The following is a 15,965-nucleotide window of genomic DNA, read 5'->3' on the forward strand; positions in this document are numbered from 1 at the left end:
TGTATAGAACCTTTTAAATCATAGGGTCTTCCATTATTCTCAAATTGTGAAAATTTCTGATGTCTTTCTTATTAAAAAGGATGTTGACATCATGAAGGAGAAAGTGCGTTGGTAGGGAAAAGATGCATTTTCTGTTTAATTAGGTCTCAAACATAAACCATCGCTATCAAAATAGCAACAATAATCGATAATTTTGCATCAGACCCTCACCTGCAGAACGTTAATACCGGTTCCAACCTAGCAAATTTTAAGTGTATACATTTAGTCCTATAAAAACAAAAATGAAAAATAATCCTAGAGTTAAAGAGGAAATATCCATTCTAAGTCTTCTGGGAGAAGACATGCTTATACTTTTCAAACATTGCAGTCCCCAGTGGGTTTCCTAAGAAAGACAATTGCAGTAAAATTATTATAATTTTTTATGTGCTGTTCAGGTTTTTACTTCCTTTTAATGCTGATATTTTTTTCCCCTCATGCTAAAGATGTAGTTTTCTAGAGTTATATCATTGAATCCCTCTGTTTTCCTGTAAGTGAGACATATCCAGTCTTCTGAGTGAGCATCTTTGACAGTAAGAACATACTTTGTACCAGTTCTCACAGCCTGTCAGACGTAGCTCTGGAGTGATGCGTTTCTTCATAATGTGCCATATGCTTGTTTCTGCACGACACTGGACTGATTATTTCCCACGTTAGCGGCCCCTCAAAACTTTAAATACAGCACTTCCCATCACAGCAGGGCTTTTGCCTGGTTTGTTCTTTATCCCCAATATTCTATTTTGGTTTCTTACCTACAGAGGAATGAATGATTGAACTGCATTATTATTTTCTTTTATATTGGAGTTCAAAGAGTATTCTGTCAGTAATTTGCTAAAATCATATAAAGTAGTTATGTGTGCTTTTATATGTTTTAAATACAGATTTCTTGCTTTCTTTCTAATTCAGTTGAAGTTTTTTTTAGTTCTTGGAACAAACCGGACACACACAGAAAGAAATATGACAGTAACTTTCGTTTTCCTTTCTGAACACTGCTTCCATGATCTCGGTTGATTCCTTCTTTTTTAGACAGGAATTATGCTTCTGTGATAGGAACTCAGCCAAGATATATGTGATCTAGACTCAATTTCTTTTCCTATTCCATTTATCTAGGTGATCTGGGATAAGTTGTTTGCCTGCCTGTTGGAGTTTGTTGGTGGTGCCCCTGATCTAGATAAGCCCAGGCTTCTTTGTATAGAAAGCAGAGTATAGAGGGAAGAGAGGGGTGCAATGAGCACCCAAAATAAGTCACAGGTCAATATTGGTGCATATCTTAGGTGCTCTTTCAAACCCAGGAGCTGAGTAGTGCTCTTGGATCTGGCAATACAGATAAGTAAAAGAAAAATAAAAGCTTTTCCTTGCCCTCACATCAGTGTCCCAAAGGCAAAATCTTTAGAGGTGGTGGAAAGTTCAACTGTTGCCGTAGCAAGGGCTAGACAGGTGCTTTCCATAGAGCAGTTGATAGAAGTGGTGTTTGTTGGCGAAACGTTATTTTCTATGTAAATAAAACTGTGATATCTTCTTCTATGTCTCTGCTACCATAAGAGAAACAGATGTCTCATGCATAGGAAGAAAACACTTCTACTTACTAACACCTTTTTTTGTTTGATTTCCCTCTTTCTTTTTTCCTGATTAGCATAAAGATATACATGAAGATGATGTTAAATCTGCTTTCAGTTCTTGGCTGCAGGATTCTTCTACTGACGATCTCCCGTGGATAATGACAAGCACAGACTCTATACATCTGTCTGTTAAAGAAGGTCAGGAATATTCTGTCCTATGCTGTACCTCTTAACTGTCCATTACGGAATTTACTTAGGCAATATGCCATTTAATCTCTGTATACACCATTTAACGTAACAGATCTCTCTTTACACTGAAACTGTAAGCATGAATTATGCTTTAATAATGATGAATCTTTTTTATTCTTTCTTTTTGGATTATGTTGTAGTAATTCAAAATACACTAATCTGTTTCATCTTGTGAGGAATAAAAACGGAATTTATTTGGAATTTTAATAGTTGTTCCTTGGGTTTTTGCAGGAATGGAGGAGTTTTTCCTTAGTGTAGTGCATCCTACACACACTGAAGAAAATAAGTCTGAGAATATTTTTATGCTGAGTCCCAGTTTGCTGCAAAAGACTAATATACAAGTAAATATCACATAGTATCAGGTATCAAGTAATTTAAATTGTTTTATTTGGTTAAAAATATATTACATTTTATATATAATGAATTTTGATTTCCCTTTTTAAATAAATAATGTCAGTCTGTTCATTAAATTAAATATCTGCGTTCTTTATGTTATTTTATAGCCTCAGCATTGGTGAGATTCCAGACATGCCACACTAATTACTGAATTTCATGGTCTGTATTAAATTCTTAGAAAAATCAATTAGAGCAGAGGAAAGTCAGTACTGTCCAAGGTTGAACATACTATCCTTATGCTTAGTTGTTCTTTCCCTTAATACCTAAATCACTGTAAAATCACTTCACAGTGTATCTGGCAGGAACAGTAGCTTGTTCTGTCAAAGATGAGACATACTCCCCATTCAGACCTGCCAGGCTCACACTGCCTTCCTGTTTATATAGCTTCTGTGCTTCTGTTTCGTCAGTCCTTCCTTTCTTGGGAGAATAAATATTTGTATTTAATATTAGGATTACTGTTTCCATTAATAATTGTGGTTGAACCCATGCCTGTGACTCCAGGTTTATGGTTATAGGAGTGGGATAACATTTTTTCATTTTTAAACTGATACAGTTAAATATTAGCAGAGAATTAAGGTGTCCTGTTTTGGCTGCTTAGAATAGATTTTTTTCTGCAAAATGTAGAATTCCTGTTCAAAAAAAAAGTAAAATGAGCTTTATTTCTATTGGCAGTAGAGAAGTACAAGAAGACTTCTACAAATTGTGCTAGTGACTGGTACTAAGATGAAAGGGCGAAATGCATTTCTTAATAGCAGTGTGAGCATCTCCTACCAGCCTGTTCTTATCTGTGAACCGCTCTGTTAGCCCTGTTTGCCTGCCCAGCTTTCCATACTAGCTCCCTGGTGACCTAGACGGAAAAATTCACGCGGGTGAAAAAAGCCAGGTGTCTTGTCAGGTTGCTTTTCACCCAGATCAGACTCCTGATCTGATTCACTGTCTTGCCTCACAAATGCTCGTGCCAGCACAACAGGGGAAGGCACAGGAGAAGAAACAATTAGTTACAGGTAGGGAAAGAGATGATGGGCTGCATAGTCTGGTATAAACAGCACTTGGCCTAACATCTAATCACAGGTTGTTACATCATTATAAACAATGGCTTGTATTTTGAAAATAGTTGTATTGATGCCATTTTACCAATGCATCTTTCGTTCAACCGCAATAAGCTTCAGCAAAGCATATGTGCAACATTTTCTTTACACAATTCTAAAAATGGCTAGTCACTTGTATACCCTTCTTTTGTACTTATATTTAATGTAAAGTACTAACTCTTTCCTTTGTTGTAGGTTCTTTTACATCCTCTAACTACAAAAGCTGATGGTGACAGCCAGCCACCTATGTGTGATACAGACAGGAACCTTCCTTACCACAAACTAAACGATTTAGGGTGAGACATTTTCACAGTAGAAAATATGGGAGGAAATGGGAATGAGAATTAAAAAAAAAGAATATTGGTGGAAATGCAGATTTTTTTTTTAAACTAAGCCAGATCTAAAAAAAACTCTGCATCTTGTGTCAGGTTCAGGCCTTATCCTAGTGTATGTAGATGGTTAATTTTGTTCTCTGAATAGTCTTACTGAAGTGAGTAGAAACCTTCATATGACTAAAGGTACTCGTGTACTGAAAAGTTCACCGTGTCTGACAGTAGGATGGGAGGTCTCAGAACTGGGTAAGTTTCAGAAGAAATACTGATAGTTCAGTGACTCTTGCTGTGCTTCTAAGTGGTATGAAACAGACCTCTCTGTAGCAGTAAGGGATACTGGCGTTGTTGGAGGGTGTTTTTAGCTGGGGTTTCCAAATGAAGCACAACTTATGATATGTTGCACTCTGTCTGTCAGTCCTCTTCCCACAATAACTTAAACCTGTTTACTTGTTTAACTAAATTTAATAGTATGGTTCTCAAAGAAATTTACTTCATAGTTTTGTCAGAATGGTCATCTGAGGAGAGAAATTCAGAATCGTGTCTCCACTGGTCAAAAGTGCAATGTAAGCTCAACAGCTACTTGATTAACCTGCTAGGTGGCTAGTGGCAGTGGGATAGTCTGGAACTAGCCACAAGACAAGCTGGCTCTTTCCCAGCCAATAACTAAGTGGTATGTTAAGCTGTGGTCATTAGTATAAGGGAAGGCAGTGGTACTGTGTAGCAAACTTGAGGTAGGGATGGGGCAGAGGGAACACGAGAGACTCGAAGTATTGTGGTAGTACGCTATCAGCATTGTGATAAGCAACTGAGGATATTATGTTGAAGAGGGAATAGGAACTGATCTAGGGGTAGTGTGGTAGGGATGGGATGTGGTAGGAGTAGAGTCGAGTCGAGTAGACTAGACTATGTCAGTTGGAAGGGACCTACACCGATCATCTAGTCCAACTGCCTGACCACTTCAGGGCTGACCAAAAGTTAAAGCATGTTATTAAGGGCATTGTACAAATGCCTCTTAAACACTGATGGGCTTGGGGCATCGATCACCTCTCTAGGAAACCTGTTCCAAGGGTAGGAGTATTAGAAACCAGGATTCATTTGTCCATTCCATTTCTCCTGGAACAACACTTTTTGTTTAAAGTTGAAATACAGAACTGTTAGCCTTGTTGTTCATGGACCTGAAAGGAGGACTGTTGTGTCAAAAGTCACAGAGATTTAGGACCGGTGAAGGATAAGGATGCCTTCAAATGCACTATGTGCTGCTTTTCTGAAAAGGCTGAGAAGTTTTCTGACCTGGGCATGCTCCACGTTTTACCAATTTGTTACATTCCTTAGTAGGCTGTTAATCAGACACTCAAATAGATGAAGCCCCAAAATATGGTTAGCTCTTATCTTCTGAGACCTAACTCATGCTAGGGTGGTGTAGAATAGGGAGATAACCCTTCCATTGTGGGAGTGTTCTGCAATGTCTGTCTGTGTCCCCTGTGTCACTACTGCAAAATAAAGGTGCTGTCTCTTCAAATAGAACTGTCTTTAGCTTTTTCTTGAAAAGGTGAAGTACGTTGAAATGTGTCAGCATTGAAACTTCACCCTACTGCAAGCTATTACTATTTACATCGTGTGTACTGATGCTACCCTAGGCCATTTAATCTTTTATTTGCTCTGCAGAGGAGTGGACAAATTAGGAACATCTTCCTTTGAACACATAAGCCACAGTCTTCTGGGGCGTCCTTTATCTCAAAAGCTGGCTGCTATTGCTGTGGGACTGCGAAGTGGAGGGGTGCTTCTCACAGGAGGAAAGGTACACACTTCACTACTCTCTACTTGCAAACCCTCCCAGATTGTTTTCTGTGGTTACAGAACTGTTTTCGTTAGTTTTCTTTGATACCATGCGAATTCCAAAGAATTAAAGAACAAGCTGAAAAAAGAGCAGTTAACTGAACAGAGTTAATTTCGTAAAACATCATATTATATATATGTATCCACATTATATGCACACTTCGTCAATATATATTCATATTTCATTTATATATATAATATATATAATGTAAGTTTTAAAGATTGTTACCAGTGCAATTTCAATTTGTTCCCTTAGGGGATTAATCTACTTCGTCTTTATAGTATAATAAATACTTCTTGTCTCTGAAATGTTTGAATGAAAACAAGAATATAGTATATTCTCCTGTGTTGTAACGTAAAATGGCAGTGGAGTTGATACTCTTTATTTTCCTGTTGCCTCTTATGGTGATCCATTTAATACCGTATTCCACTGAAACTAACAGATGTCTTAACATGGAACTCAGTGGAATCTGAATGCTATCTGTAGTGGATGTATCCACTCTGACTTTGTTTATACTTGTTTCACTCCAGGGCTTTGGTCTCTACCAAGTGATATAAAGACAGAATACGTATATACTTTTAGCGAGGAGTAAAATCAGTGTGCGTACAGCTTTCCCAGCTTGCTAACTGGTGTCTACTGTGACAAAAACTCCACAGAAACAGAAGGAAATAGTTCTGTTAATTTACATTAACTCACATTTATTTTTTGTAGGGAAGTGGAAAGTCAACATTAGCAAAGGCCATCTGCAAAGAAGCGTTTGATAGACTGGATGCTCATGTAGAAGTAATTGATTGTAAAGCTTTAAGAGGTATGATAATTTTTTTAATCTCAAATGTTTTTCGTATGATGAGGAAGCACAATTATGAAGTTATTATATTTAGCCTGAATAATTTTTCTAGTATTATTACTGCTTTTGCAAGGATATCTGATGCCCCGCAATAAGCATCTTTAATAGTCTGATGAAAATACAGCTGCAGTAAGCTTATTTCACGCTCTTATCAGTTTCTGTCCCACATACCACCACCAAATTCAAACCATGCTTGCCATGCTTATTTCTAATTGTTACAAAATAGGAAGAAGTTGCAAGTTGAACTGTGTGTTTTTTTCAGCTGTGCTAGCTGGAACAAATGTTACATTAACAAATGATCAGTGTTAAAGGATACCTGTATTACTCAGTGAAAGGATGACACAGGCACCAAAGAAGGATCGAACAACCAGCTGAAACCTGATTTACGATGGCATATTTACTAACCTAGTGTATGTTGGCAATAGTCATCTAACATTCATTATTATAGATGATGATGATGAGATGAATTCTTAGGTTTTGTGAGTTCAAAATAAGTATTTTGCACCAAAGATGGAAGAGGACAAAAAAGCCTTTGTTTACTCTTTCACTCACTGGCTTTCCCAAATAGTCTTGGTGTTACAGAGGCAGAGAATACTCAACTGTTTTCTTACAGAGCCCTTCTATTGCATGGCTATACTCTTTTTGCTTAAGTCCCTACTAAGCTCCTGGCTCCAGAGAAAAAGGGAAAGACTGATAAAGAGCTAGGTCCTTCGCTCTGAAAATCGTTCAGTTGCAGGACTCTGTAGCTAATTTAGAGTGCTGCTGATACTGCTCTGTTTTTAACTGTCTAGAAATTAGACCTGTAGGTTAATGAAACCTACACGTTAGTGAAAGATGATTAGCCTCATTTTAGGACAGGTGGATCCTTCTAGTACTTTTTTGATAGAAGATGTGGACTCTTTTCTTTACTGACTGTTGACTCTGGTTCAATCTTAGTACCTGGATTTATAGGAGTATCAAAAACGTTGTAGTAGAATCAAAACATTGTAGTATTACGTGAGCAAGATGTGGTCAGTCTGATGATTTTTTTCCTGATATGTTTTGTCACTAAAATTGAATTTCTGTTTTAGGAAAAAGATTAGTAAACATAAGGAAAAATGTGGAAGAAGCTTTTTTAGAGGCAGCATGGAGACAACCATCTATTCTTTTGATGGATGATCTTGATCACATTGTTGGAGTACCTTCTACACCAGAGCATGAGAACAGCCCTGAAACCATTCAAAGCAATAGACTTGCTTATGGTAATACTGCGCTACCTGTGTCTGGATAAAAATATAATGCAGCTTAGAACTTCTTGCACCTGAATTGCACTGTCCTACCTGGACAACTCTGTCTGTATCATTATTGCCTCTGGACCATGTGGTATTCCATAGCAGGGATTCACAAATTATGGTATGTAGACCATTTGTAGACCATTTGTGGACCACTAGCTGAATCAAAATAGTCCACTGTGGAGCTTGGAGTAGTCATTGCCAACGGTACGTACACCACCGCTGCTGATGACAATGCCTGTTGTCAGTACCGCTGCCAGTGATAGAGGCTTCTCAGTTCCTTTTTATATTGTTCATGCACTCAAATATGTTGTAATTGCTTACAAATTACAGATGAATCCTTAACTGATAATTATTGATAAGATCAATATTATAATTGACATATCATTAAAATTGATCCTGTTTTCCATAATTATTATTTATAATTACAGATATATAAATTTGATATTTATTGATGTTTAGAACCAACTTCTTTTAGCTGGATACTAACTTCTTTATCGTCCTGCTTGGTAGACTTTGTAGAACTTCTGTTTTATTTTACAATGTAACAATCCACAGATTTTAAAAATAAGATTATCAGTTGTAGTTTGAAACCCTGTATACGGTTCCTTTTTATTCCCTAAAATCTAGGCAGTGGTAAGTTGCAAAATAAAATTAAATTATCAAAATTCATATCTTTATTTTTTTAGCTGTATTCAACTCTGTTCATGTAAAATTCAAGCCATAGCAAAAAATACATTCCATTTCTTAGCTCAGTTTGAGGGAGGGAGTTAGCATAATTTTTTATTAAATTACTTTTGAAGTTCAAAAAATCTTACCATAATGTCTTTTTTTTAAAATGTGCACTTAAGTTACTTGCAGAATTGTTTGTGTTTCTTATTGCTTTATTTACAGGTATAATGCATACAACAGAGGTTTAGAGTTTTAAAGATTATTCCTTGAAGATCTACCTTGCATCCATAATTTCTTTGACTTTCATGTATTATTTTTTCCTTGAATGCTCATTTTCTAGGCTTAGCATCTATTTTTATTCTTACAGCTTTCTCTTTTTTGTTTGCATGGAGGGAATATTTCTAAAACGGGGATTGTAGCGCACAAAAAAAAAAATCACATTTAATATCTTGTGGTAAACATCGTCAGTGATGTTACAAATTTAGCTTTTAAAGAGCACTTCTGATGACATTTTATTAATGGAATGTACTGTCCTAGAAAAAAAATAACTATATATCTTTTATTTTTTTAATTTAAAGAAAAGCCTGTAAGCATGGGAATAAAACAAATATATAAGATGTTACATTTTGTGTGCCCTGATGCTGCTCTCCAGTACAGTAGAAATGTCTATTATGAAACGCAGAATCTTTTGTTATTTTGCAATTCATGGAGCAATGTCTTTATGTCTTTAGTTTTGAAAGACCTGATAAAAGAAGTTATTTCCATGGGGAGTTTGATTGCATTAATTGCCACAAGTCAGTCTGAACATTCCCTACATCCTTCCCTGGTTTCAGCTCAAGGAACTCACATATTTCAGTGCTTCAAATGTATCCGACCTCCAGATCAGGTAAATTCAGGTATTTATTCATTTGGTTAAAATGTTGTTTGCCTTCCCTGCAGCCTCAAATACAGTACTGGAACAGCTGCAAAAACAGTAGGCTACACCTGAAGATGAGAAAAAAATCTGGAAGTCTTAGAAGTTCTTTCATGATACTTAAATACCTCAGAACTTACATCTGTCATTGTAAAATTTTAAAAAAATAAAAGTAATCCAGTGAAAACTCCAGTTGGCCCCACTCTCCTTATCTTCAGTGGTGAGAGAAGCGTGTATTCAGAGGGCATTTCAGTTCAACATAAAACAAGTCCAGTTGTCTAACATAGGTGAGATATGCATGTCTCCTTGTTACCTGTAAGGGGATTCTAGAGGAGCAGCTTTGAAAAAACATGTAAGTCACTACAGTTAGATAAATGAGATTAAACCTAAGTGTGTTTTTTCACTTCTCAGAGGAATAAGTATGTCCCTAGAACGTGTATTTTAAAAATGTTATTAAAACTAAATATTCATTTTATGGGAAGGTTTCAGTTCAGTTTTCTATATTAATTGCAACCCTCTACTTTTGAATATAGTCCATTTTGAAAATTAAAAAGGATACAGGGAAGAATAAACAGTATAACTTAACTGTAGGAGAAAGCAGCACTTTGTACCTGTGCACGCCTTAATGGCATGACACAGGCATGGCAACTCATTTGTATTTAACATGAGTTGTTCCAACCTGCTTGTCTTCTGTCACAGGCTGGCAATTAAAGGCCACTGAGGAGGGGATTCTGCATTAGATAAAATGTAGCTTCTTCCCACTTCCTACAAGTCTGCCTTTATCATTTTTAATACTAATATATGAATAAGGATGAGACATCACTGGAAAAGTCAGGATCTCAAAAGATACCAAATTATCTGATGTATTTTTATCTGAGGAAATAAATTTCATCTCAAATATATTCTGCTCATATCAGCAAAATGAAAGATGTTCCTTTTCCTGTGAAACAGAAAAAATGGGTGTAAAACAGAATCTAGGTGGGTGGAGGGTTCTTTCATTGTTATTGTTGAATTTAAGATAGCTGTGGCAAAGTAAACATTTAAAGTTGTAAAACATGAATTTATTGAAATTCACCTGAAGAACTAACTTTTGTTTATACTCATACCTGCTCAGATTTTGTTATTTGAAGGTTCGGTGACATGTAAATATTTAAGGAAATTTTAGTAACTTGTATGTATTTACTTTTTTAATTTCTGAAATCCATATAAATAGTAAACTTAATATACACTTGCTGCACAATTCTGTTTTTCAGAAGCAAAGATGTGAAATGCTGTATTCCATAATAAAAAAGAAACTGAATTCTGATATAAAGACGTTCTCTGATCTTGACCTCCAATGTATTGCAAAGGAAACGGAAGGTTTTGTTGCTCGAGATTTTACTATGCTCGTTGATCGTGCCATTCATGCCTGTGTTTCCAACCAGAATGCATTTCAAAATGGTGGTATGTTGAGAACAGAATCTTATTTCACAGTCTTACTTCTGTTATCCAGAACCTGTGGTGTAATACAGAAATAAAAAGCCAGTTTTTATGTTTTATGTTTAAAATGTATTTAATTGTTACATATTGTGAGGAATCTCTTACTGGTAGGCTGTGTGTTCTTTTTTTTTTTATTCAGGATTTTTTCTTCTTTTTTTTAAGGAGAATTGAATCTGTCAACTATGGATTTTCAGAAAGCTCTAAAAGATTTTACTCCATTAGCTCTGACAAATGTTAACCTTCATAAACCAAAGGACATTGGCTGGGACAGGATTGGTGGCTTAAAAGATGTGAAGCAAATACTCATGGATACCATCATGTTACCTGCAAAGGTACCCAGTTCTTTTAAATTAGTTACCTGAATTTTGTACGTAATGTTAGTAGGGGAAGAATGATTTTTAAGGTGTGACACGGTATTTGACAGAAAGACGACAGGTATGATTTTAAGCTACTTTTGAAGACTGGGAAACTACAACTGTCTTGAGATACTGGAAAACTCTTTCTCCTTCCCCTTCCCTCTTCCAAATACAAAAAGGCAGTGGTTTGTGCTTTTCTACAGATGAAGTGTTGCTCTAGAATATTGCAGTATTGCTAACATCATCTTTGCTACACTCTCTGTTGCAGGGTTTGTGGTTAGGCTCTGTAAAGATACCATTTCCAGCTGTCTTCTGCAGTGCTTTTATTAGAGGAGTACTCTCTTTTGGATCCATCAGTTCTCATTTGTTTTACTTTGGCCTTTCTGCCTTGCTTAAATCTTCCAACATTGAGATGAGCCATCCATTTCAGTCTTCAGAGAAATGACTGAACAGTTTTCTGTATAATGGGCAGAACCTTTTCCTGTATACTTGTATAATTTAATCATATCAGTCGGTGATTAAAATAGGAATTTAGAAGTACCAATATGTACATTATGAAGCTCTAGTACATCCCTATTCTGTCCTGTTTCCTCTTGGTAGAAAATGCCACTTGGTTGTATTTTAAGTACCTATGAAGCCTAGGAACCCACTTCAGCCCCAAGTAAACTAACAGCAGTCTAGATGAGGTCTTGTGAGAATAACATGGATAAAAGAAATTAGACACATTCTCTTTAGACAAAAATCGATGCTAGTCAGTGATGCTACAGTACACTGCAGAATAATTGCATATTTTAGAATATGTCTTGTTGAAACTCTTTTCCAGTATCCGGAATTATTTGCAAACCTGCCCATACGACAGAGATCTGGAGTCTTGCTGTATGGAGCACCTGGAACAGGAAAAACACTGTTAGCAGGAGTAGTTGCTCGAGAGAGTGGAATGAATTTCATCAGTATCAAGGTAGCAAGATTTTGAAGATTACTTGATTCATTTTATTAACTGAATGAAATAGCTTAACATAATACCTGTGAGTATGTGCTTGTAAGGGCAAAATACCAAAGTAAGAAACTCACATTTAAAATTTGGTATGTTTCTGGATATCCCACCATCTGACTTCTGGAACTTCACAATTTTATTACTGAGATTTTTTGTTTGATTATTCATTAGGCAGAATTATAAAATTTAATTAGATGTTCTTAGTTTCCCATTTTTTATAAAAAAATCCTGGATTTTGGTTCCACTGGACAATGAAGTTGAACAGTGCATTTTTAAACATATTTTCAAATTACAGTGTAAGCCATTGCCTTGTGATACTGTAACACATGTTCTGTTATAGTAGAAAAATGGAAATTATTACTTTAAAATAAGTTCGAATGCTTAAAACATTCTTTTGGCTTATCTAGACCCCTCAGCTCTTCTGTTCAGAGATGCCACTCTCTTGGTTACAAGAAAATTCACTCTAGTATATGAAATCTGTGCTGATGCTGAATTACACGGTGAAACTAAGAAATATATCATGAATGGTCTTTCCTGATGTTTGGGTTTTTTTAGGGACCAGAGCTGCTCAGCAAATACATTGGAGCAAGTGAGCAAGCAGTTCGAGATATCTTTAACAGGTTGGCTTTGTTTGTATTTGCTTCACATCTTTTAAGCCACCAATCCTGTCCCAGCCAATGTCCTTTGGTTTATGAAGGTTAACGTTTGTCAGTGCTAATGGAGTAAAATCTTTTAGAGTTTTCTGAAAATCCATAGTTGACAGATTCAATTCTGCTTAAAAAAAAAAAAAAAGAAAAAAAAGATTTAAACAAATCGTTATTTGTGATGTTATCAATGAATTTTATTGGTTGAAGCTCCAAGAAATAATTTGGTTGTCCTAGGAGAGACACGGCACCAGATCACAAAAGCATCTGAAATAATTAGTTGTGCCAAACCAGATGTTCAGATCTTGGCAAGTTCAACTTGACCGTCATTATTGAAAAACTGAGCATTTCGGCTCAGATCAGGAGCGCACGTTTGAAGCTGAACTCCCAGTTCTCTCCATTTACAGCACATTGGTTCACATCACAGAACTGTCTCAGAAAACACATTCTGAATTCCTTTCAGATGATTCCAGGAGACGGTCAAGTGTGCTCCAACTAGTAATGAACACTCAGTACACAGGATCATACTAGACTTGGTATTGAGGTCCTCGGTGCCAGTTGTTTTGTTTTTACAAATCTGCCCTTACTCACCCTCAATGCTCACTAATGTAAACATATCCTACATAGCCTTTGCTTCTCGTGTAGTTTACAGTGTAGGCAGTCTTTGTGTTAGATGTATGTAAGCCAAGACCTCATCTGCAGTGATTGGATTTTAGAGCTTTCATGTATATTAACAGGGCAGTTGAGTACTTCAGAAATTATTGAGTGCAAGGTATGTCATAAAAATGAGCAGTGATTCCATTGCAGTTCAATTCTTCAGAACCTCTTAATTTCTTCAGAAAACAAACTTTTTTGTTCTCTTGCTAAGATAACTGTTCACTGATGCAAAAAGCGATTACCTTTAATATTTCTAAGCAGTTTTGCCCGTGACCCAAACTTAAACAGAATGTAAACATTGCCTTTTTTTTCCTTTTAGAGCTCAGGCAGCTAAGCCTTGTATCGTTTTTTTTGATGAGTTTGATTCTATTGCTCCTCGCCGAGGTCATGACAACACAGGAGTTACAGACCGAGTGGTTAACCAACTGTTGACTCAGTTAGATGGTGTGGAAGGCTTACAAGGTAATAATTCATCCGTGTACTCCTTTTTATGCAAAAGTTTAGCAGATGTTAATGATATTTTTCTGCACTTTCCTAAGGGGTTTATGTGCTAGCTGCTACTAGTCGCCCAGATTTGATTGACCCTGCTTTGTTAAGGCCAGGCCGACTGGATAAGTGCCTGTACTGTCCACCTCCTGATCAGGTGAGGAAACAAAACATTTTATATGAGAAGCAAGGGGAAAAAAAATCAAAGTAATGGGCTTTATTCTCCTTTTCTTTGTATCTGCTGGCATTTCAAACCTGAACAAAGCAGACTTGATTGCCCAGCTCCAGTTATACAACAGTATACATTCACTGATTTTAGTGTCAATGTGTTTGCATAAAACTGGGGAAAGACAAGGCTATTTACCACAGTCTTCAGGATCAAATCACATTGCTGTGGATACAGCTGATTTTTAAAAAAAAGGAAACTAGTCTGCAGAAAGAAAGTGGATACAGGGTAGTGTTTGTCATGTTCCGCATCTTTCTCTGAACTATGAGTCCAGTGGATCTGCCATTTGCTTGAAGTGATGAACCATAGCCATTCCCAACCCAACTCATGAATTATCTGAAGTTTTCAGAGCAGTTTTATTCTGAATCCAGTTGATCCCACTCTCCTTCACCTACATTTAATTTGGAATATTCAAGCTCTTTTGAAGGCAGATGTGTCACTAGTTAGGAAAGGAATGATTCCCGTTGATTTTTAGTGGTGTTTGGATCAGGCCTTTCAGGCTGTACAATGTGTGTCTTTGATTCCTCATTTTATAAAAAAAAAATAGTGCTGTTCATTTTCAGATTAGTTGGCACATTTAACAAATACCACATAATTTCATTCTGAAACACACATGAAGAAGATGATCCTGTCCCTTAAGAACACAGATATATTCTCTTTTCCGTTGTTTTTTGCTTTTTTTTTTAAAAAAAACTTCTGATTTAGAATACGATCATTCAGGTAAACAGAAGTTTTTCACTTTTGTCATACTTCTCTTTGGAAAAGGACATATGAGTAGCAGGATTCACCTTCATATTTTTATATATTTCATATATAAAAATCCCAGATACTAACTGGATATTTAGAGAAAGATATTTCTCTGTATACAGCATTTGGTACAATTTCTATTAGACTCTTCAAGAAAATGTAAAAAAGTGTATGCCGATATTTTAAAGATCAACTACTGTACAGTATGTCCTATATGTACTATTATTAGGGTAATATCGTCTGTAAAAAAGGTCCTTCCTCCCTCAGATAGGAAATTGCTTGTGACAGGGCCAAAGCACTATCTAGCAATCAGGACACGGAAAATAACAGGTTGCTTTACTGACAATTTTTTTTCTCCCTTTTTACAGAATTCACGCTATGAAATCTTAAAAGCTCTCAGTCATTCTCTGTCCTTGGCAAATGATGTGGACTTTCAGGATTTGGCAGCAAAAACAGAACGGTTCACAGGGGCTGACCTAAAAGCTTTGTTGTACAATGCCCAGTTAGAGGCAATCCATACTAATTTAGGTTCAGGTTTAACACAGGTAAATAAAACTGATATAAAAGAAGTCTATCCTCTTTTTATTTTGATGTTGATATGTTTAAAAGGGTTAATTTTATCCATGTTTTTTTAGCAAAATTATGTTTAATAAGATTTAGTTTTCCTATATTTGTATACAGAGGATTAAAATCTTAATATATTTGCAGAAAAATGCAAGAATAATGTAACAAATTAGTTTAAATACTTCTTAAACACAAGTTTTTCTTCATTTTATGATAGCTGTTTAATGTTAAATAGATTTATGTAAGCCAAATCTGTTTATCATTGTTTGAGGAATGACTGACAGATCAATAGGAGGGATCCCACTCAGAGTTTCTTAGGAGCAGCTAGCAAATTCAGTTTTGAGGTGGCACATTTTGGATGATGGAGGAAGCAAGGAATTGCTAGGTTTTGTGGAGTTGTTCCAACAGATTGAGTTTGATCTGAGATCAGGAGAGACGTGGCGAGAGGGTGGTGATATCTAAGTGGCCTGCTCTGGCTCATCTTCCAGGCACCAGCTAATACTTGCACTTCCAAGGTACAGGACCCCACCCTTGGTTTATACCCCTTATGTGACTGACAGGTCCTCTGTTCTTCTAGCCTCTATTCAGCCACCTCATCTCACATTTTTAACG

At 36.3% G+C, this 15,965-nt stretch overlaps 1 protein-coding gene across 4 annotated transcripts in view; it reads left to right on the forward strand.

Annotated features, from left to right (window-relative positions):
- The window catches only part of PEX1 (peroxisomal biogenesis factor 1), a 28,263-nt gene that overhangs the window by 7,752 nt on the left and 4,546 nt on the right, over positions 1-15,965 (forward strand). For 3 of the 4 annotated variants that reach the window (XM_087774916.1, XM_087774899.1, XM_087774926.1), the window contains 14 exons: positions 1,670-1,793; positions 2,076-2,185; positions 3,524-3,624; positions 5,326-5,458; positions 6,209-6,305; positions 7,415-7,585; positions 9,019-9,173; positions 10,454-10,643; positions 10,842-11,011; positions 11,859-11,993; positions 12,585-12,649; positions 13,650-13,792; positions 13,870-13,973; positions 15,158-15,334. In XM_087774916.1, coding sequence (XP_087631042.1) covers positions 1,670-1,793; positions 2,076-2,185; positions 3,524-3,624; positions 5,326-5,458; positions 6,209-6,305; positions 7,415-7,585; positions 9,019-9,173; positions 10,454-10,643; positions 10,842-11,011; positions 11,859-11,993; positions 12,585-12,649; positions 13,650-13,792; positions 13,870-13,973; positions 15,158-15,334 — 1,875 coding nt within the window. The remainder of the gene's footprint in view (positions 1-1,669; positions 1,794-2,075; positions 2,186-3,523; positions 3,625-5,325; positions 5,459-6,208; positions 6,306-7,414; positions 7,586-9,018; positions 9,174-10,453; positions 10,644-10,841; positions 11,012-11,858; positions 11,994-12,584; positions 12,650-13,649; positions 13,793-13,869; positions 13,974-15,157; positions 15,335-15,965) is intronic. The other variant, XM_087774908.1, reaches the window with a different exon arrangement.

This window comes from Nipponia nippon, unplaced genomic scaffold, assembly GCF_047370975.1.
Source record: "Nipponia nippon isolate SJK-2023a ecotype South Korea unplaced genomic scaffold, ASM4737097v1 scaffold_1, whole genome shotgun sequence".
Lineage (NCBI taxonomy): Eukaryota > Metazoa > Chordata > Aves > Pelecaniformes > Threskiornithidae > Nipponia > Nipponia nippon.